This window comes from Phycodurus eques, chromosome 5 (assembly GCF_024500275.1).
Source record: "Phycodurus eques isolate BA_2022a chromosome 5, UOR_Pequ_1.1, whole genome shotgun sequence".
Taxonomy (NCBI): Eukaryota; Metazoa; Chordata; class Actinopteri; order Syngnathiformes; family Syngnathidae; genus Phycodurus; species Phycodurus eques.
This window is the reverse complement of record NC_084529.1, coordinates 8,155,521-8,179,056: the sequence shown is the minus strand read 5'-3', so window position 1 is coordinate 8,179,056 and position 23,536 is coordinate 8,155,521. Positions and strand designations below refer to the sequence as shown.

Here is a 23,536-nt window from a genome sequence, read left to right as displayed (position 1 = left end):
GTTAACCATTATGTCTCTGTGATCTGTAATCTTGTTTGAAAAATAGAACAACTTTTCAAAAGTTAATCCCACTCCCACATAAATGTACACAAACGCCGTACTGAGTAGTGTGCGACCAAGGCCCCTGCTGTTGCATTTTAGACTGATTTTAATGGTATTTGTATTGGTGAAAGGTAGGTGGGAGGACCATTTTATTTTTAAGAGATGGAAGGCTTTTTTTGTTGCTCAGTGGCAAGAGCTCTGCTGTGGGTTGGTTCTGCGCTGCTGTATGGAAGCTTTCAACACCATCAAAGTAATGTTACATGACATTTCTTCTTTACTTGACAAGAACATGTACTAAGAGTGGTAACTTGTTTAATTTTGGACACCAGTCACCATATTTGGCCGAAAGATCGCAAACCTGTCGGCAACTGTGACCTTCAAAATAAAAGGCCTAACGTCTGAAACATGCAACTCACTTTGTAACTTGAGTTTAGATGTTTTTTCATACACAGTACTTTGTTGTACGACCAGTTGGGAGCTACTCGTTCCCCGTGGTACACTGCACGACTAACGATGGCCAACGAGCCAGAACAAGTGTAAAACAAATACTGCAAAATAACTAACAAAACAGACCATTGAAAAATATGTTGTCCGACTCTGAATTGGGCTTGAAACGGGCTTATTTTGCAGTTATTTTTCACTTTAGGGCGAGTGACAATGATTGAAGGGAAAGAAGGAAACGATGAAAAAAAATTAACTGAGAAAGTAGTAAAAAAGTTTTAAAAACTGGTAAAACCAAGCAGCAACTTCATCATCTCCTTGGGGGCAGTCAGCACTTGCTGTTTCCTTCGAGGTAAACAGTTGTACTGGTTGATTGAAAAGAGTTAAGGCAACAGCCAGCTGAGACATTTGACTTCTTCCCTCAAGGTGCAAAACGAAGAGTGCTCGGTGAGTTCCAGTGCCAGTGGCAGCAGCTGAGCCGAGGAGAGACAACACTTTATAGAGAGTTATTTAAAAGTTGCTGATGTTTTACTTGCAGAGAAACTGTAGTGAATGTTTCACAGCTGACTTGATTTAGATGTACAGCTTCTGCATTACTAGGGTTAAGACCTTCAGAAATGTCTTGATTCTGCTACAATTATTAAAAATACCTACTTGTATGATAAGAAAAAAATAAAAAATAAAAATCAGCAGAGGAATTTTAATAACTTATTTTTTTGTAAAGACTTTTGTTTCAGCAACACGGTGGCCTCACCGTTCTGAGGGTCGGGTTTGTAATCTCGGCTCACGCCTTCCTGTGCAGAGATTGGATCTTCTCCCTGTGCTTGCATGGGATTTCTCCAGGTACTCTGGATTCTTTCCACATATCAAAACATTCTAGGGTAACTGAATATTCTAAATTGTTTGTCTATATATGGCCTGGGATTGGCTGGTGACCAGTACCGGGTTTAGTCCACCGAACGGCCAGTGTCAGCTGGGATAAGATCCAGGTCACCCGTGACCTAATAAGGATGGAAGCTGCCTAGAAAATGAATGGATGGATGAAGCCTTATTCATGTTTTTTTAAAATCATCTTTCAGATTTCCTGAAGTGTGAAAAGAATTAGGTATGCAAGGTCAAAAACTGAAATGTCAAACAGAACTTAAGGTAGGATCTTGTTCCAGTTTGTTTCTTTAGATCTAGAAAAAAATCTTAAGGTGATAAATCTTTCAACCTTAGCAGACGTCTATATTTTGTCAATTCCGATTTTATCGAAGAAGTTCTTGGTCACATTAATCTGTAAATGTGGTTTGTAATGAAGAAAGAAGCTAAATGCCTCCACCGTAAAATACACTTCAAGAAATACAAACAAAAAGAAATACCACGAGTCACCTTGCGCAGAAAATTGCCTTATAAGAGCTCACTAACTGTTCTTGCCAAGCTTGAGACTCAACCAGTTACAGTGCTAAAATAACTTAAGATCAGTCTGCATCCTTTGAGGTTATCAGAACTGAACAACAAAACTATTTCCCTGGCTGAAAGCATTTATGTTATTGTTAGTGTAAATCTAACTGTTGATCTCATTAACTCGTAATGGAATTGAAAACCAAAAGTTCTCCTTTTTCATGGCCTGCTCTAAACTGTTTCCCTTTCCCAAATGGATTTATGAAGCAATCCATCTGGTATGTCAGGTTACCACTGCAGTGCTCGGGGCTCTGATAATTAGAACATATGACAAAATAAAATCCACTAGTTCCACTGTCACACCAGTTTCATATGAATGATGGCTGCGGGGAAGAAAAAATCTGTTTTCATATAATAATCCAACTGTTTGACATTTTGTAACTGTGACTATGATTCCAGGTAAAAAAAGAATGAAAGTTTTTTTTTTTTTTAAAGAATGAAAGTTTGCAGTTACGATGGACCTGGCAACCGGACAAATGGATGTACTGTAAATACACAAAGTGTATTTAAATGTGTACACATTGTTTTTGCACAATTAAGTGGGAAAAGAAAATATAATATATAGTGTCAACCACATTTCCTTAAGTTTCTTGTCAGCTCTCTACAGGTAGAAAAAACAGTCTAAGGAAGATTTAAAGAACAAATACATGGTTATGGACCTATAAATCACCTTATTGTATCACATTATCCAATTGGTTTGAATAGTGTGCTCAAAATTATTAGACATGCTGTTTTTGTCAATTTTCCTAAATAGTCTTTGCATTTTATACTGAGTTTTACAGTTCTTTAATAAGCTGATCTTTTTTTAATCAAAACTAGCAGTGACTAAATTTCAAATTATTGTTTTAACTGTAATTGTTAATGTATTTGTTTTTTTCTGCAAATCACAAGCAACCAGTCTAGGGTGTACCCTGCCTCTCACTCAAAGTGAAAACTGAAAGGCTCCAGATGAACCATGACCCTGAGGACAAGCCATTAGAAAATGGACAGATTTTTTTAAGACAAAAAAAAAAAAAAAAAAAAAAAAAAAAAAAAAGATTATTGCTGGTGATATCTTAATCTGGATTCAAATATTTCCTTCTCAACCCAGCATATTAGGATCGAAACGGCTACTTAACATATCCCAGATAATGCAAATCATGAGTAGCTCTGTCCCCTGTGCCTTACTAAACAATAGCATCGATAATGAAATGCCACGAAATACAACACCAAATTTCAGAAGATGCACAGTTAAAATTCCTCGGAAAATGTGTCTTTATCCATCCGTCCATCCATTTCCTATACTGCTTATCCTCACTAGGGTCGCGGGCGTGCTGGAGCCTATCCCAGCTATCTTCGAGCTAAAGGTGGGGTACACCCTGAACTGGTCGCCAGACAATCGCAGGGCACATAGAAACCAACCATTCACACTCACATTCACACCTACGGGTAACTTAGTCTTCAATCAACCTACCATGCATGTTTTGGGGATGTGGGAGGAAACCAGAGTACCCGGAGAAAACTCATGCAGGCACAGGGAGAACATGCAAACTCCACACAGGTGGGGCCGGGATTCGAACCCCAGTCCTCAGAACTGTGAGGCAGATCTGCTAACCAGTCTTCCACCGTGCTAACTTGCAGATGAGACACAATAAGCAGGTATTCTATTCTTTCACTCTTCAGGTCAGCCATAAATGGAAAGTTTATGAGCTGTAGAGTAGGATAGTGGTAGTATTTACTTGACACAGCATTTTAACAGATAAATAAATACGTCCTTTGGATTAAAAAAAAAAAAAAAGTCTTTAGGATAATGTGAGTAGTTGCATAATTGCATTGATTTTGAAACTACTGTAGGTTTTTGTGTTGGCAGAACCCAGAAAATGATAATCCTACCAGTCTGTTTCCCCAAACTGGCGCACTACCAATTATTCAGGAGTAGGCTTTTGAAGCCTACTCCCCCACCCCCAAAAAGTTCCGTGTGAAAATGTATCTTGTTGGTGTTTATTTAACAAATGCTCCTATACTTATTGGAAGCGCAGATCTTTTACAAAGCACATCCTTCCTGTTTATAATTAATGGGATTTGGAAGAGTTTGCCATGAAGAAAAAAAATAATCTATGATGTTTCAAATCTAAAGTGACAGTCAAGTTAAAGAAGCTTGTAGAAGTTTTTGATGAAGTGGGACAGAACTTGTTGGATGGTGTTATGCAGAATTTTTATCTTCCTGCTGATGGGGCACAGCCACAGTAATGGGAGGTGAATATGCATAGCAGATGTGCCTTTTTTGCTAAGAAAGATTTATTGGCCAACAAACACTAAGATGGATGCATGCCATCTGTCAAATAGAAAGCAGCAGATGAATTAAAACTAACAGCTCGGAGGGTACATGAGAGGTAAAAACATGTTGGCACATCTCACTCAGCTGTGGGAGAGTCATGGAAGGTATTTCCCCCGGGAATTTAGGTGAGGAGATGGAAACCACACAGAGTAGAAAATGTAGAGCAGAGAGAGGCAGCTTGCAACAGGTTCCATGTCTTATATGTCAGTTTTACATATTAAAATGAAGAATGGACATTTGTGTATCTGCAATTTGAGTCACAAATGTTTAGGCTTACACAGATCTATATTTGTTCTCCCACTTTATATTTTATTCAAATAATGTCGCTTTGCAAATTAAATTCATAAGTAAAGAAAACCATAATAGACGTGTTAAAACCACTCCTGTGAATGATAAGCTGAGGCATGGAATGAGCGTCAAAATTCGGTGGCCAGTGGATGAATGAAGTCCAAGGTTGACCAGAAAAAAAGATTGTTCAATTCATCATCGTGTGTGAGATGCCGGCAACTCTAAGAAGACCTCAGCTCAGTGAGCATCTTCTGCAAATGATTAACTCCATCACTTCAAGTATGTTTTCCTTTTTCTTGAACTTTTGTGTGGTTCCACCAGAGAAGTAATAACAGTGATGTCTAAGAGGAAAACCAAAGAAGCAGAAACAGAACTTACTGAGACAGAAGGGTTTTAGTTACTTGGTACAATCTGACCAATACAGTACTTTCTTCTCGCAATTGTGTCTTCATGTGTCTGTCAGCTATCATCAAAGAGTGAGTAGCCTCACTTTATTTCAGTTTTATGTTGTTTCATTAGTCAGTGGTTAAATTACATTTTCACATGACACAGTATAGGAACTCCACCTTGAGCAGTCACCTTATCGTGGTGGAGGGTTTTTTTGTGTACCAATGATCCTAGGAGCTAAGTTGTCTGAGGCTTCACACCCCTGGTAGGGTCACCCATAGCAAACAGGTCCTAGGTGAGGGACCAGACAAAGCACGCCTCCAAAAACCCCAATGACGAATAAAATTAATCAATTTAGGTTTCCCTTGCCTGCACGCGGGTCACCGGGGCCCCCCTCTGGAGCCAGGCTCGGAGGTGGGGCTCGAAGGCGAACGCCTGGTGGCCGGGCACAGCCCGAAAGTGTAACGTGGGTGCCCCTTCCCATGGGCTCACCACCTATGGGAGGGGCCATAAGGGTCGGGTGCAGTGTGAGCTGGGCGGTGGCTGAAGGCAGGGACCTTGGTGATCCGATCCCCGGCTGCAGAAACTGGCTCTCAGGACGTGGATTGTCACCTCTCTGGCAGGGAAGGAGCCCTAGCTGGTGTGTGAGGTTAAGAAGTTCCGACTAGATTATAGTCTAGCTCACCTCCACACACGGCTTGGGCTCTGGTACCAGTCCTCTTGAGAGGGGTTAGACTGTTTTCCACTCTGGAGTTGCCCACGGTGAGAGGCGCAGAGCAGGGTCGTGGTCGTGTCATCGGACTAGCAGCCGCATCTCTTGGACACTCAGGTGAAGAGAGGGGCGGAGCTGTCAACTGATCACCACCTGGTGGTGAGTTGGCTCCGATGGTGGGGGAAGATGCCGGTCCGATGTGGCAGGCCCAAACGTATTGTGAGGGTTTGGTGGGAACGTCTGGCAGAATCCCATGTCAGAAGGAGTTTCTACTCCCACCTCCGGCAGAACATCACCCACGTCTCAGGGGAGGCGGGGGACATTGAGTCCAAGTGGACCATGTTCCGCACCTCTATTGCCGAGGCAGCCGACCGGAGCTGTGGCTCTAAGGTAGTCGGTGCCGTGATCTCCAACTCTCACTGGAGCAGTTCACACCAGAGTGTGAAGCGGCTGTGATGAGAATCAGCACCTCCAAATCTGAGACCATGGTCCTCAGTCGGAAAAGGGTGGCGTGCCATCTCCAGGTTGGGGATGAGATCCTTCCCCAAGTGGAGGCGTTCAAATATGTTGGTGTCTTGTTCCCGAGGGAGGGAAGAATGGAAAGGGAGATCGACACGGGGAACGGTGCAGGGTCTGCAGTAATGCAGAGTTTGTATCGGTCTGTTGTGGTGAAGAAGGAGCTAAGCTGAGCTCTCTATTTACATTCCTACCCTCACCTATGGTCACGAGCTGTGGGTCGTGATCGAAAGAACAATATCCTGGATACAAGCAGCCGAAATGACTTTCCTCCGCAGGGTGTCCGGGCTCTCTCTTAGGGTGAGATGGGTGAGAAGGGTGAGTAGGGTGAGAAGCTCGGTCATCTGGGAGGGGCTCAGAGTAGAGCCGCTGCTCCTCTGCATTGAGAGTAGCCAGATGAGATGGCTCGGGCATCTTAGGATGCCTCCTGGACGCCTCCCTGGTGAGGTGTTCTGGGCACGTCTCACCGGGAGGAGACCCCGGGGACACCCCAGGACACGCTGGGGAGACTACGTCCTCGGGTTGCCTGGGAACGCCTCGGGATAACCTCGGAAGAGCTGGAGGAAGTGGCTGGGGAGAGGGAAGTCTGGGCTTCCCCGCTAAAGCTACTGCCCCCGCGACCCGACCTCGGATAAGCAAGGATGGACAGTACAGGAATATGATAAGTTAAAAATAGCCTGTGGAGTTAGAGAGGTTCTATGATGGCAACCTTGGACTAAAATATGTAACCTTACATCAAATGTTATTGAAAAAATCTATTTTGAAACTAGAAAAACAGCTTTTGATGCTCTGGTGTATGGAAAAGGCAACAAATGGAAGGACGTACTTTTCACATCTTCATCACATCATTGAAGGCATGATCTTCATACATATACATACATCGAAACTTTCAATGTTCTTGCAACAATATAGCAATTTATAGTATACTGTAGTTCAGGTCAGTTGTTTGACAGTGTTTGTCCTCTCCATGTTCTTGCTTCTGTTTTAAGATTGTTGTAATAAGAAAATACAAGTCCAAGATAAGGCAAGGACAAAAGAGAACATCCTTAAAAAGGTGGAAATGCTAGCAATCTTCTTTTCCTTTCGGCTTGTCCCTTTAGGGGTCGCCACAGCGCGTCATCCTTTTCCATGTAAGCCTGTCTCCTGCATCCTCCTCTCGAACACCAACTGCCCTCATGTCTTCCCTCACGACATCCATCAACCTTCTCATTGGTCTTCCTCTAGCTCTCTTTCCTGGCAGCTCCATCCTCATCATCCTTCTACCAATATCTTCACTATTTCTCCTCTGGACGTGTCCAAACCATCGAAGTCTGCTCTCTCTAACTTTGTCTCCAAAACATCGAACCTTGGCTGTCCCTCTGATGAGCTCATTTCTAATTTTATCCAACCTGGTCACTCAGAGAGCGAACCTCAACATCTTCAATTCCGCCACCTCCAACTCTGCTTCCTGTTGTCTCTTCAATGCCACTGTCTCTAATCCGTACATCATGGCTGGCCTCACCACTGTTTTATAAACTTTGCCCTTCATCCTAGCAGAGACTCTTCTGTCACATAACACAACTGACACCTTCCTCCACCCGTTCCAACCTGCTTGGACCCATTTCTTCACTTCCTGACCACACTCACCATTGCTCTGGACGGTTGACCCCAAGTATTTAAAGTCCTCCACCTTTGCCATCTCTTCTCCCTGGCGCCTCACTCTTCCCCCACCACTCCTCTCATTCATGCACATATATTCTGTCTTACTTCGGCTAATCTTCATTCCTCTGCTATCCATCACCACTGCAAACAGGAAGGGGCTCAGGGCTGATCCCTGATGTAGTCCCACCTCCACCTTAAATTCGTCTGTCACACCTACAGCACACCTCACCGCTGTTCTGCTGCCCTCGTACATATCCTGTATTATTCTAACATACTTCTCTGCCACTCCAGACTTCCGCATGCAGTACCACAGTTCCTCTCTGGGTACTCTGTCATAGGCTTTCTCTAGATCTACAAAGACACAATGTAGCTCCTTCTGACCTTCTCTGTACTTTTCCATCAACATCCTCAAGGCCAATAATGTATATAAGGTACTCTTTCTAGGCATGAAACCATACTGTTGCTTGCAAATACTCACTTCTGTCCTGAGTCTAGCCTCCACTACTCTTTCCCATAACTTCATTGTGTGGCTCATCAACTTTATTCCTCTATAGTTCCCACAGCTCTGCACATCACCCTTGTTCATAAAAATGGGCACAAGCACCCTTTTCCTCCATTCCGCAGGCATCTTCTCATGCGCTAGAATTCTATTGAACAAGCTGGTCAAAAACTTCACAGCCACCTCTCCTAGATGCTTCCATACCTCCGCAGGAATGTTATCAGGACCAACTGCCTTTCCATTTTTCATCCTCGTTAACTTCCCCCTTACTAATCATAACCACTTCCTGGTCCACCACGCTTGCCTCTTCTACTCTCCCTTCTCTCTCATTTTCCTCATTCATCAACTCCTCGAAGTATTCTTTCCATCTAGCTATCACACTGCTGGCACCAGTCAACATATTTCCATCTCTATCCTTAATCACCCTAACCTGCTGCACATCCTTCCCATCTCCATCCCTCTGTCTGGCCAGCCTATGTAAATCCTTTTCTCCTTCTTTAGTGTACAACCTGCCATACATGTCATCATATGCCTCTCTTTTGGCCTTTGCCACCTCTACCTTTGCCCTGTGTCACATCTCAATGTATTCCTTTTGCCTCTCCTCGGTCCTTTCAGTGTCCCACTTCTTCTTAGCTAACCTTTTTCCTTGTATGATTTCCTGTACTGTGAGGTTCCACCACCAAGTCTACTGCTCTCCTTTCTTGCCAGAAGATACACCAAGTACTCTCCTCCCTGCCTCTCTGATCACCTTGGCTGCAGTGGTCCAGTCTTCTGGAAGCTCCTCCTGTCCACCGAGAGCCTGTCTCACCTCTTCCCGAAAAGCTGCACAATACTCGTCCTGTCTCAGCTTCCACCACATGGTTCTCTTCTCTGCCTTTGTCTTCCTAATTTTCCTCCCCACCACCAGAGTCATCTTACACACCACCATCCTATGCTGTCTAGCCACACTCTCCCCTACCACTACCTTACAGTCGGTAACCTCCTTCAGATTACATCGTCTGCACAAGATGTAATCCACCTGCGTGCTTCTACCTCCGCTCTTGTAGGTCACCCTATGTTCGTGCCTCTTCTGGAAAAAGGTGTTCACTACAGCCATTTGTATCCTTGTTGCAAAGTCTACCACCATCTGTCCCTCCAAGTTCCTTTCCTGGATGCCGTACTTACCCATCACTTCTACATCACCCCTATTTCCTTCACCAACATTTCCATTACAATCTGCACCAATTACGACTCTCTCTCTGTCTGGGATGCTCAGAACTACTTCGTCTAGCTCCTTCCAGAATTTCTCTTTCACCTCTAGGTCACATCCTACCTGTGGGGCATAGCCACTAATCACATTACACATAACACCCTCAATTTCAAATTTCAGCCTCATCACTCGATCTGATACTCTCTTCACTTCCCAAGACATTCTTAGCCAACTCTTCTTTTAAAATAACCCCGACTCCATTTCTCTTCCCATCTTCACCACGGTAAAATAATGTAAACCCTGCCCCTAAACTTCTAGCCTTACTGCCTTTCCACCTGGTCTCCTGGACACACAATATATCAACCTTTCTCCTAATCATCATGTCAACCAACTCCCGAGATTTATAGTCATCGTCCCAACATTCAAAGTCCCCACATTCATTTCTAAGCGCTGTGCTTTCCTCTTCTCTTTCTGCCGAAGAACCCGCTTTCCACCTATTCTTCTTCTTCGACTTCGACCCACAGTAGCTGAACTTCCAACGGCGCCCTGCAGGTTGACGGCACCGGTGGCGGACGTTGTTAACCCGGGCCACGACCGATTCGGAATGGAATTCTTTGGATGAACGCTCATATTTGTTTGGCAAAGTTTTAAGCCGGATGCCCTTCCTGACACAACAGTTTGCACTGGCTTGTGCCCCCCATAGGGCTGCAATGCTAGCTATGCTCCACATTTAAAGAGAAAGGAAAACCGTTATCAAGGGAAAGTACAATGGCGAGACGTCATTGTGGGTGAGACAATTCCAATTGTGCATTCAAATATTGCCTCTGTAACTTAGATGGAGTTAGTGGAATGGCAGCACAAGTGATTGATGAAAGTATCCATCATTAATTTATTTGAAATTCAATGTCCCTTGAATCAATGGGCAAATGCCAGACTGACGCATTATGGATGGCTAAGTCAACCTGGTACAGCATCAGCAACAACTGCCTCATAAAGCCATCAAGTGATACATATTTTATTGGGATAATGTTCTCATAAATAGGGTGATGGCAGCATAACAATATATCGGGGTATGCAAAGGTTCATGATTGAATTGTTAATTTTAACACGTCAGGTTGCTGATGTTTGTGAGAGAGTTTTGGGGAAAATAAATTAAATTTGAGAATAAAGCCTACTTCAGAATGACACAACCACTCCCAGTAGTTGGCGCTGTCCAATAAACCTGTATCCTGGTTCGTCTGCGAGGTGTGCTCTCCGTCACTGCAGGAGCACAGTTGGTCATGAACTGTGTGTCCTCTTCATCAATGATCTAAAAAACACAATGTAAACACACATTTTATTAAATACAGTATTGCTCTTATCAGTCTGATGGAATCGATCACAGAACTGTATTTTTCCTGGAATTATTTTACCTCAGCTCATCTTATGTTCTTGGATTCTTCTATAGTTCACATTTAGTTTTAAATCTATAAAATAGTTGTTCTTCTGTTTGAGGAGGATCTTTTGTAAATTGTGCCTGACAAGGGTGATGAAACAGCAACGTGATATTTGACGGAAGTCACATCTGCCATTTAAAGGTAGAATTTGCAATGTGATTTGAATGTAGCCTCACTTCACTCATCCCTCCCCACCTTCACGTCTCTGACTAACGCCACAACGCCCACTAATGTGAACGTGCACGAGACGCATTATACACGTTTAGCCTCGTTTTGTCTCGAGAGCTGTCTAATTCCTTTCCCCCCCCCCCCCCCTTACTTTTGTTGTTAACCGGAGTTAAATAATCTAGCCAAATAAAAAAAAAAAAAAAAGTCTGAATGGTTGCTGGGTGTACAGACAGCAAGGCGTGTGCCTGCATGTGTGTGCACACCAAATGACTGACACGCCTTTTGTCTTCACAGTCTCTTATATAGGGTGTTACTCTTGCGACAGCAGTTTTAAAATAATTAAAATTAAATATGTTTCAAAAGATCATTTTAATAATATTCTACTGTAACAACATGCAAACAGTTTTAATATTCATTATATGACAAAAAGTGTTGCTGCTGTTCTGTTTTTTGAAAATTGCAAACACCAACTTTAATCTGGGATAGCTTTCAAAGTGAACAGGAGTCTTTCATAGAGCAATTGTCCAAGAAAGTTTGAAGGAAAGTGGGAATGACAATATAGTAGAGCTTCCATAAAGAATTTTTAGGCATATCAGTATAATTTAAAAAAAATTAATTTACGAGGCTCAAGTGCACCCTCGCTCGCAGGCAAAATGACGTTGAGATGCTTTAACCCTCCAAAAACATGGCAGACAAAAGAACAAAAACACAACTATCACAGTGAATGGGTGGACAACTTCTTTTTTACCACTTTGAAAAAATCCTGCATGTATCTCATTTATGGAGCGACCAAAGGGGCACAATCTAGAGAGACATTTCAGAACTTGCCACACAAGCTTCCATAGTAACTATGCACTACGAGTTGAAAAAGTCAGTGATTTAAAGGTTGCTTTGTGCAAACAGCAGTCTTGTTTCCAAAAACTAATGGAAGCCTCATTTAGAGCTACACACTTCTTGATGAAGAAAAAGAAGGCATTTTCGGACGGGAGGTTTTCAAAGAAGCAATGATGATAAATGAAAAAACAGTACTTAAAGACAAGAAGTATGGAACCGATGTAATCTTCATTCTCTCCGATGTCCAATTGGGGGCAAGTACAATGGTTAAAAGAGTGTCGGCTATGTCTGGGAACTTGGCTGATCCTCTGGACCGGGGTCTGGTGAAGTGTAGGTGGTTTAGCATCCAGTGTGACGAGTCCGTGGACAGCAGCAGTGGAACAGCTAATGGTGTTTATCCGGATGGTGTTAAATCATTTCTCCACAAAAGAAGAACTTTTGTGTTTGCCCTGAGCTTAGACACAGCAGTACACACTGAAATAGAAACAGACAAATATTGTGCTGTGTTGCTGTCCAGAGTAAGGTAGGACCAGTCCATTCATTCAGCCACCCAACCATTTATTTTATTTTCCTTTTCAGGGTCACATAAGAGTGGGAGTCTATCCCATCTCCCTTTGGGCAAGTGGTGGGTTACAGCCAGTCACTCACAGGGCACATAAAGACAGACAACCAAACACCTCACCCCCTCCCTATGGGCAAGGCATAGCAAGGTTTATTTGTATAGGCCCATTCATATACAAGACTTATCCAAAGTGCTTTAGACAGACACAGAAAAGGTTTATAAACAAGATTAAAGATGAAAATCATGATCAAATCCGAATGTAAAAGCAGTATAAATGAAAAGATAAAACAAAAAAGCAGAATGACAAAACATACTAGATTATGAAGTCAAGATAACAAAATAAAAGTAAGATGGGGAAAACAAAACAATGATGTATGAAAAAGCACCGGTGAGCAATAAAGCTTTCAGGCCAGATTTAAATGCATGTAAATGTGTTTGATCAAATCGCTGGTGTAAAAGAAGTTTATTTTGCAGTTGAGGAGCATAGAATGCTCTCATTTTGCAAGGTTCTGGTTCTAGAAAAAAAACGATAAACCTGCACCTGAGATCTAAGCCAAGATCTGTTCCCAGAACCTGTAAAAGAGACATATGCATTTTTTACAATTTAAAAACAATTCCAGGAGTCTTAATAACATGTCTGTGACATGCTGTTGGCAAAATACCCCAAATATCAAGAATTACACACATATTTCTTTAGTACACTTCTTGGCATAGTGAGATTATTTCGTTTTAGGGATAGATGTGTCTCATGCAGTGAGCCAACCATCATCCCACCATGTCATACAATGTTGGCCCAGTGGCGAGCTCGGATTTTGTTGAATGACGACACGTGGGCAAAAACTAGCCTGGCGAATGTGCGTCTTCTGGTTAGTGTTTGGCCATTTTGTTGTCACTCATGGATGCGGCATTTCATCACCAAGCCACCAAATTACACTTGTCTATTAGTGTAGAAGCAAACAAACATATTCCCCACCACCACATGGACTATTTATTTGGACATTATCATAACATTTTAGTGGAAGCTAATGGTGGGAACACTGTTAGGCAATGCTTGTCTATGTATAAGAATGCAACTCTACTTAACTTTTGGGTTTGAAGCGTAATAGTGCTTCAGCCACCACTTCAATGTAATTAATTTGTTCTGCAACTTGGGCCTGCCTATCTTATGTCACTGGTGAAGGAACTCAGTGTGGGAGTGGTTATTGTACCCCGCCTCCTGCCCGAAGATAGCTGGGATAGGCTCCAGCACTCCCGCAACCCTTGTGAGGATAAACGGCTCAGAAAATGGATGGAGGGATGGATGGATGGATAGGTTATTACATAACAGTGGTGCATGTTATGTAATAACCTATCCATCCATGGATAGGTTATTACATAACATGCACCACTGTTCGCCCACAGACACATTTTCAGAAATAGGCAGATAACTTCAGCTTTACTTGGTTGTTAAATGTCATACATGATGTTTGGGAAGGCACCTCAGACACACAACTAAAGTATTTGTAAACAAGTAATCAAGTACATCTTTCATAATACATTGAACCCCCCGCTATTAGGGACCTTTCCCGACTGCGAAGAGCGAAAATCTGTGAATAATTAATGGCCATTATAATTGCATTTCCCCCCCACCCACAAACATTTTCGGAATAACCAGGCATATCTTGCCAATAAGCATTTTTGGGGTTGTTTCACCCCCACACCCCCAAACGAAAAATAAAATAAATAAATAAAATTTTGGGGGGGAAAACAATTCGTAAATGGGGGAATCCACAGGTTCCGAACTGCGAATGTGAAGGTCCACTGTATGTTGCTTTTAAGTGCAGGGCACACAGCTACATTTATAGCATTTTTTTTAATGAAATAAAGCATCAGGTATTTATCTTATTGGAAATTATATTTTATATACTTTTGTCTGATGTCTAATTACAGTACATTTATGGAATGGTCATGTTTTATCTGTATCAGAAGTCAACATATCACTGTCTCATGAATACAAATGAAGATGACATTATATTTGTAGACATAGTGCAAGTCACCAATCTCAAACGTTCTATTGGGACTGGACAGCAAATAAAGTAAGGAATGAATAAGTTTAAATGCAATGTGTGTGTGTCCGTTATTCCAGTTTATCTCATTGATGGTTAATGTGTGTCATTTTTCCTTTTGTTTAGTAAAGCCCAGAGAGAACTTGGCAATCAAAGGTAAAAAAAAAAAGTGTGAAAGAGCAAATTTTTAAGTCGCTATTTGAGGTCTTGTGTATTCAAGGGGCTTTTATCAGAGTCCCTATTTGAAAACTTTTTTAGGATAAACACGTCCGCGCGCGCGCACACACACGCACACACACACACACACACACGCACAATGACACGAACATTCACGCATAACTTCTGACCTTGTTGCTACAATTCTCCAACTGACACTACACCTGAATGTCCCCAAAGGACACAGAGAGTATTATATCACTGAAAGCGTTGTCGCCTTTGTAATTTTCCTTCTTTTACTATCCAAACACACCCACACACTAACAGCCTTCCTCTGTAACACAGAAACAGACATCTACATGCAAATTCACAAATGCACAATGTGTATACAACAGTTTGAAAATACACAATCAGGAAAAAATAAACATGGTCCTGGATTTCAATGTTGACCTTCCCATGCCTCTCTATTCAATGCATTGCTTTACTTTGTGTCACTAAGCCTGAAGCTGTGTCAGTCAAAAGCAGGCACAAACAAGGGGCTAAAAGGCATTTGAAGAGAGAGACAAAGCGAGTCGAGTAGCGTGAATACACACAAGTAAGCAAAAGAGTGAGTGATAAAAGCATGAGGAGAAGACTGAAAATAAAGAAAAACAAAAGCAAGAGTTCTGAGAAAAAGTGAAATGTGAGACATGAAAAATATATTGATTTTAGATTGTCAATAATTGTGTTATTCACAGGGAATTTGACTGTCACATTCATATCAACAAGGTTATGTGTTGAATGCTATCACTTGAGGCAATAGAGGCACAATGGTTTTTAGTACTAGGCAACAACCCTCAAAAAGTGCAATAATTCAGATCTAACACATGGCAAGAATACAGCAGGGTGACGTTTGGAGGACCATCATTTTTATCAAAAAAAGGTTAATTTTGGCTCCTCAGTAATGAATCAAATAAAATCTATAAATCTATAATCCATACCTTTATGGAGTGAACAAAAACAACAGGTGCATCCTGTGAACTGCACCTGTGGAGCTGGTGGTTGAGCTGCTGGACTGTTTGTCACATGTACTTTCACAATATATTTTTCATTAGCACCTATGGACTGGCGATGGGATTCCAAAATCAGTTCCTGTCGATAACTGGTTCTAACGTTAACAATTCCTTGGACTCGTTCGCCAAATTTCCAATCGTTTCTCTTATTGGTACTAGTAGGGGGACAATGACATGACCGCACATTTCGCAGCTTACGCAACGTGTGGACCATCTAACATTCATACATTGACTGGCCTGCAAGTGGTATTCATAAGCTACATCACTCCAACCATTCTGAGTAAGGATACCAGATTGCCACCAAAAGCAGCAGTAATTACTGACTAAAAACGACACCAATTTAACTATACATTACTAAAAACGACACCTATTTAACTATTTTAGACAGTCTGTATAAAATAACATTAAAGATGCATTTTATAGAAAATGCAAATTTTCCAGGTGTTACACTAAAATCCGTCTTGCTAGAAACTGTGACCAGAAATTTGGGGCAATGCGGTGTGATGCATGCATGGAGCTAAATTTTTACTACAACCTAAAAAAAGAGTAGAAGAAGAAAGTCACGATAGAACTTTAATAAACTGTTTTTTCCACATATTACGAAGAATATATGCCTGAGAGTATTGTTATACTACGTCTGTATGTGTTACTACGGCGTCTGTGTGTGAATAGTCATGATTTGGAGTTAAATCCCCTCCAGTGATGTAATGCGTATTTTAGCTAGCCCGTCAATAGGGTTTTCCATTGAGTGTTAGCATTAAGAGGGTAACCTCTAAAACGATGCGTTTCTTTTATACAATGTAAGTAATTATTTTTGTTGTGATAGTAGTTTTACAGTAAACTCCAACTGGGGTGTCAATAAAATTAAAGCCCGCTGAGGGAGATCAGAAGAACACACGTCACACGCTTGCTGCAAGATACTCAGGGTGTGTTCAGGGTGCGTTTACAACCCACAAACTTGCATAGACAACCTGCGCTGCGGCACAATCTTTTTTCTTCCATTATAACCTTTTTATGATTGTGACAAGCCTGGATATAATATCCAGAGGGTGTTTTTAATTTTATTCAAATTTTCAATCAATTCCCATCCATTTTCTGGACCATGCACTTGGGCCACTGAGAGGAAAACATCTCTTCTTGCAGATTCGACATTGACAGCAGATTTAAATGGTGGCTGGGTTGAGCAAAATTATGCTTTCTTTGACTCTATACCCGTGTAATATTATTGGGTGCTTATTTTACTACTGTTTTACTACTTATTTTTACGCCTATGTGGAGTTCACATTTTCTCCCTGTGCCTGAGTGGGTTTTCTCCGGGCACTGCGGTGTCCTCCCACATCCCAAAATCATGCGTGGTAGGTTGATTGAAGACTCTAAATTGCCCGTAGGTGTGAATGTGAGCGCAAATGGTTGTTGGTTTCTATGTGCCCTGCGACCGGGATCAGGGTCTAGTGAGGATAAGCGGTATAGAAAATGGATGGATGGATGGCTACGGGAGCTATTTTATATTTTTTATTTTTTCGGGTGTGTGAGAATTTGCAAAAATGTGATATGTATAGGCATCTTCCTGTCTGCTTTATTTACCACCAAATTTAGACAGCGTTGGAAAATATTCAGCAACGACAAGCTAAACATCGGACAGATCCACTTATCAAGCCAGCTAATAGCGCACGCCCGATTTGGCTGATGCACAACGGCACTTCTCACATCGCTCAACTTAGTATCCCAAATTAGTCTGCCATCATATACTGTTGCCACCGACGTCAACACAACACCATCCTGAAATCATGTTCAATCACTAGTTTAACATGCTTAAAAAGAAATATATAAATACAAATAAAAAAATGCAATCCTTGCTCAGCCTCCTTCCTCTGCCCCCTACTGAGTACTCCTATTATCTGTATCTATACTTTTGTCCACTACTGACTTGGACCTTATGGCGTGCACTCCCCGGAGTAGTCCCTTTCCCTTTTGAATTATTCGAGAGATTTTCACTTTTAACATTTTTTATTTTTTAGTTTACACAAGACAATTAGGACCTTCTGGCAGGTGTTTGTGATTATGTTATAAATGGATTTACTAGCACAGGCACAAACAGTTCTCCCGCTAAACAACTTTTTATGGAACTGGGCTGGGCAGATACTAAAGTGCTGTTTTCAAATTCCTACTTACTGTACATGGCAATCGTCTGCAACATAAAAGTCAAGCAAACGATTGAAGTGCTCACATAATATGGACCACCAGAAAGCCATGGCATGACATGATATTGCGCTCACTGTTTGTTTGTGTCGTTGCGGTTTCATTTAAGCCCTGTTGGTGCCAGCTTTCTCACCTCCTCTCAATTGAGCACACAGTGAATCACAAGCGAGAAATTGAAGATTTAAATCCATGAAGTGGATAGGATAGAGGCCCACTTCCACATAGCTAGTGTAGGTTCGACTCCTGGTCAATGCCCAATTCACAATTGTCTTGTGACTGACTGGCATTCCGTCTGGGGTATAATCCACTTCCATTCTTCCTCTCCTGGGATACTCTCCAGCGTCCCCCATGACACTGAACAGGATAAGCAGTCTAGAAAATTAATGTCTGGATAGATGGATGGATGGACCAATGATTCTGAAAGAAATAGGCTTCTTTATGAAGACAGTTCAAACTAGTGAATGGAAAAGGTTATAGTATACAGTGCCGTGAAAAAGTACTTTTCTTCTCAAAATCTTATTTCTGCCTTTACCCCACTTTAATGTTTAAGATAATCAAACATGCGACCCTAGTGAGGAGAAGCGGCTCAGAAAATGGATGGATGGATAATCAAACAAATGTAATTATCAAAGATAACCAAATTAAACATAAAATGTAGTTTTAAAATGATTTTACAGTGTTTATGAAAGAAAAGAAAAACATTCAAAGCTACCTGGCCATGTGTGAAAAATTGTTGTTGTCAATTTCTCTACCTGGCAATGAGTCATTCTCTGTAGAGACATTTTGGTAGCTCCCATTGTTAAATCATGAATTAACTGTGGCTAATTAAATTTTTGGGAAAACTGAATTCATGTACACAGACCACACTCAAGCCTGATTACATCCAGACCTGTTCAATCAAGAAAACACTTAAATAGAACCTGTTTGACAAAATGAAGCTGGCCAAAAGATCTTGAAAAGCTGCAACAAAATCACTCTCTATCAGTCTAGAGAGGGTTACAAAAGGCATTTCGAAAGATTTAGGACTCCAGCGCACCATGGTGAGATAAATTCACAAATGTAGGAAACACGGAACAGTGGTGAACCTTCCCAGGAGTGGCCACCCTACGATAACATAGTGATGACTCATCCAGGAGGTCACAAATGAACCCAGGACATCTAAAGAACTGCAGGCCTCCCTTGCCTCAGTTACGGTCATGTGTTTATAAGTCAACAATAAGAAAGTCTTACTTTTGCAAAAAACAAAAAACAAAAACAAAAACGAATGATTCCCAAAACTTTGGGGAGAATATTCTATGGATGGACAAGATGAAAGATTAACTTTTTGGAGGATGTGTGTCTCATTACCTCTGGCGTACATGTAACAGTGTTTCAAAGAACCTACCAACATGGTAGTGGTGGTGTGATGGGCTGGGGCTACTTTGACAATTCAGGACCTGGACAACTTGCTGTGATTAATGGAACTATGAATTCTGCTTTTTACCAGAAAACCCTGAATAGGAATCTTCGGCCATCAGTTCCTGACCTCAGGTTGATGCGCACTTGGGTTCTGCAGCAGGAGAACAGTCCAGAACACACCAGCAAGCCAACTTCTGAATGGCTTAAACAAATAAAAATGTGGATGAATTTTGTCGTGCCCTAGTCAAAATCCAGACTTGAACCCAATTGAAATGCTGTGACATGACCTTCAAAAGACCGTTCATGCTCGAAAGCCCTCAATTGTTACTGAATTGAAACAATTCTGCAAAGAAGAGTGGGCCAAAATATCTCCACAGAGATGTGAAAGACTCATTTCCAGACATTATAGGAAATGCTTGATTTCAGTTGTTGCTGCTTAGGGTGGCCTAACTTTTACACACCGGGCCAGGTAGCTTTGAATATTATTTTTTTTCCATTATAAATAGAACCACGATTAAAAAAAATCATTTTAAGTTTAGGGGTTGTTGGGTTATCTCTGTCTAATATTTTCATTTTAAACATTAACGTGTGAAATTTTGCAAAAATAAGAATTTGAGAAGGGGACAAAAACTTTTTCACGGCAATGTATGTTGACCAGTTTGAAATTCCCCCCAAAATGTCAAAGATAATTGAAAAATAAATAAATAGTCAAGCCCGCAGCGGAAACCCCCAGAGTCGAGCAAACATTTTGCTGTTGCAATCAGAGATGAGATACTGTATCAGTGAAACGCCGCTATAAAAACAAAGGAAACATTTTAGGATTAGAATTGAATCATCTGAAAGGGTCTGCATACATATCATTGTTAAAAATGTGATGAAAGGATATGGAAAAAATATACTGAGTGAAAAAGAACATTTCCAGAAGCCTTATAATTGAACTATCCATACTGTCTGGATTTGTCACACATAACCAGAAAATCTATTTCCCTACTTGACTCAGAATATTCAACCAGCTTGTATAAAGTTTCCACATACAGATGGACAAACTGTTCCAAATCATCAGGCTATTCCAAAGAACCAAAGTCATTTATGATGTAGTCCAAATTAGCTTGCCGAACCTTTTTATCCTGATCGTTGTAGGCAGGTAAGTAAGTGTGACAGACTGAAGCTCAGACAGAAAAAGAGATTGAGAAAGAAAGGGAGGAGGTGTGGGAGACTGGCAAAGGAGGGTTTGTTTTCACTGCAGAGGCTGGCATGTCTGTGTGTCCATGGTTTGTCTCTCTCAATCTCTCTCTCCCAGTCTCCTGCACTGTTGAGACGGTAAACACAGAGGCTTTAGAGTGCCTGCACAAGCAAACTCAGACCTTGTTCAAACACTAGCACAAACACACATACATACACAGCATCACACACAAAAAAGCAAAGCTGGAGGCAAAACAAGGCTTGAACGCAAACCCAAGATCCCAGGAGAAAACAGTTAAGAATGATATGGTGCGCAAGGGTGTGTGCTTGTGTTTTGAGGTGTAAACCGAATGCATCTTCATAATCAAATAAAAAGCAGTGTTATAAGGTTGAAATTTAATGCATTAAAAAATTTTGATTCGTTTTTTTTATACAGGAAGCTGCAGTCGCTCTTATGTGGGAAACAGTAGGGTGCTTACCTCTGCTAATACTGTATTTAATAATCAGACAAAACATGTACAATGAAAATAAAAAGTTTAACCAGACCGGTTCAGATGGCGGGGTTTTGTTTCATGAGATGAAGAAGCAAAAAAAACCTTTTCCAATATTAATATGACCTTTAACATGTACACGTCAATTTAATTTTAAAAAAATCTTAGAGAGAGGGGATCTAAAACTGATATTGATGTGTGGATCTAAAACTGATATAATGTGGTTGCACAAGTGTGCACACCCAATCATAACTGGGGATGTAGCTGTGTTCAGAATTTACCAATCACATTCAAACTCATGTCAAATGGGAGTCAGCAGATGCCTGCCGGCCACCATTTAAAGTGCCACTGATTAACTCCAAATACTGTACTATTCTGCTGTTCTACTGGGCTTTTCCTTATATTGTTCACTTTCTAGCATAAGCCTGAAGGTTTTGTGCTCATACTGAATGATACTTGGAACTATTTAGAATTCCCTTCACCTTGACTAAGTCCCCAGTTCCAGCTGAAGAAAAACAGCCCCAAAGCATGACACTGCCACCTTATTATCTCTTTTTGTTTTTGTTTGTTTTTTTACTCACCCTCTCTATAAGATTTCTTTTTTCAATTTATTTGTACAGGCTATATGTCACATTAATGGTGGCAAAAGTTTTGAAATGAATTATGTTTGTCTCGTTGTTTTATATATTACCAAAACATTGCATTTGAAAAGGGGTGTGGAGACTTTTCATATCCTGTTAAGTTAAAATTTCTTCTTGAAAAATGAGTTGTTTTTAAGAGGAGGAAAAAGTGTTGATAAATACTTATACTACACTGTGTAACAGGCAAACCAATACAATGGAAAAAGCAGCCTCACACCAACAGTCCCTAATTAATATTTAATATTCAGATCAGTGCAGAGCAGGGTATTATTTATGCAAGCTTTAAACATCTGAACCATGCATGTTAAATTAAGAACAGTGAAAACAACAAGGTTGCATAAACTTGTACCTGTGAAGTCTTGATAATACAAAAAAAAAAAGAAAAAAAAAAAGAGAAGTGCATTTACAAACCATTGTGTGTTTGGGTACTTCGTGATAAAATAATTACTTTCAGATCACATTTGGGTGCGATTAGCTTTCTTATCAGCTCACCATCTTTCCAACCCTGTGCAAATTCAACACAGCCTAGTCCTCAAAGCCCTCTAAGTTCTGTTTAGCTTGCGTAATTGCCTTGATGTGAAACCTTTGCCATGAATGAAGCACTTCATAATGATTAGGTTTGTTTATCCGCTGCTAAAACAGAAGCCTTGATAACTTATGCTCGTCTGCTCATCTCTTCCCTTATCCAAACATGCTCCGTTTGTCTCCCTGACCAATAACATGTGGCTGCCCTAGATAAATATGACCCATATCCCACCCAAATAAGGATGCCTGGGAAAAACACACAGACGTCCTACACATCTACTTGTGAACATATACATATATAGGCACAAAGCTGCTCAGTTGCAAACAAATACTATTAACCCTGATTTAAAAAAAACAGAGTATATTTAATAAATTATTTATGAGTGCCATTCAGTCATGATATGTTGTGAAAGAAAAGACATACAGTCCGAGAATCCAGCGCAAGCAGACTTACAGCAGAGCATAGAACCGTAACTGTGTTAGTTTGTCGCATCCTTTACTCCAGAACTGTCTCCATGGATAATGTCAGAAATAGGACTTTCTAATAAACTTCGTGTAACATAATTATGAGTAATTAACTGATCTTAAAATTAGTGAAGCTTGATTGACCCTGAGAACTGTCACTTTCAACCTGAAGCTCATCTAATTATTTTTTTAATATGACTGGGACTTAGAGGACAGCATATTAAATAAATACAATCATTTCACTTTGTTTGTTTGTTTTTTTTTTCTTTTTAAATCGGAGTTTTACATTCCGATAAAGTGTACATATAGTGCAGTATCCAAGTGCTCCTCTTCTCTGCGCCACTTACATTCTTTAAACCAGAGGTCACCACCCTTTTTGAAACTGAGAGTTAATGTACTTCTTGGGTACTGATTAATGTGAAGTGCTACCAGTTCGATACACAGTTGTGACATAACACATCTACTCAAATTACCAATCATTATGTTATAATGTTATTAGAAATTAATGGTATTCAGCATTTATTATTTCTCACAATAATTATCAACAATGGGGAATGAAACAGATAAATAAAAATATGCGTTTATTTGTATTGTAAGTATTTTTAGAAAATGCCCACGTGCTACTCATGTTGTCCTTTGGGGCGACCTGGTGCCGGTGGGCACCATATTCGTGAGTTTACTTTGCTTTGAGTTTACACACTTCACAACATTGCAGCTGCCACTTAATTCCAGAAGACAAAATCAGTTTCAACATGCACATAAAAGTATGAATTGAAACGGTCTCTTGTAAAATGGAACATGCCTGATGGGTTCTCTAAAATGTATGCAACGTATTACAAAGCCAGTATGTCAACTTTCATTTTGCTCAAGCTCATCCCACGGTTTGTCTATTCTCAGCCTCCCATGA

At 40.9% G+C, this 23,536-nt stretch overlaps 1 protein-coding gene across 1 annotated transcript in view; it reads right to left on the bottom strand.

Annotated features, from left to right (window-relative positions):
• spon1b (spondin 1b) overlaps window positions 1-23,536 on the bottom strand; it is a 102,742-nt gene that overhangs the window by 66,446 nt on the left and 12,760 nt on the right. The window contains exon 3 of the mRNA XM_061677370.1: window positions 10,651-10,784. Within this exon, the coding sequence (XP_061533354.1) occupies window positions 10,651-10,784 (134 nt within the window). The remainder of the gene's footprint in view (window positions 1-10,650; window positions 10,785-23,536) is intronic.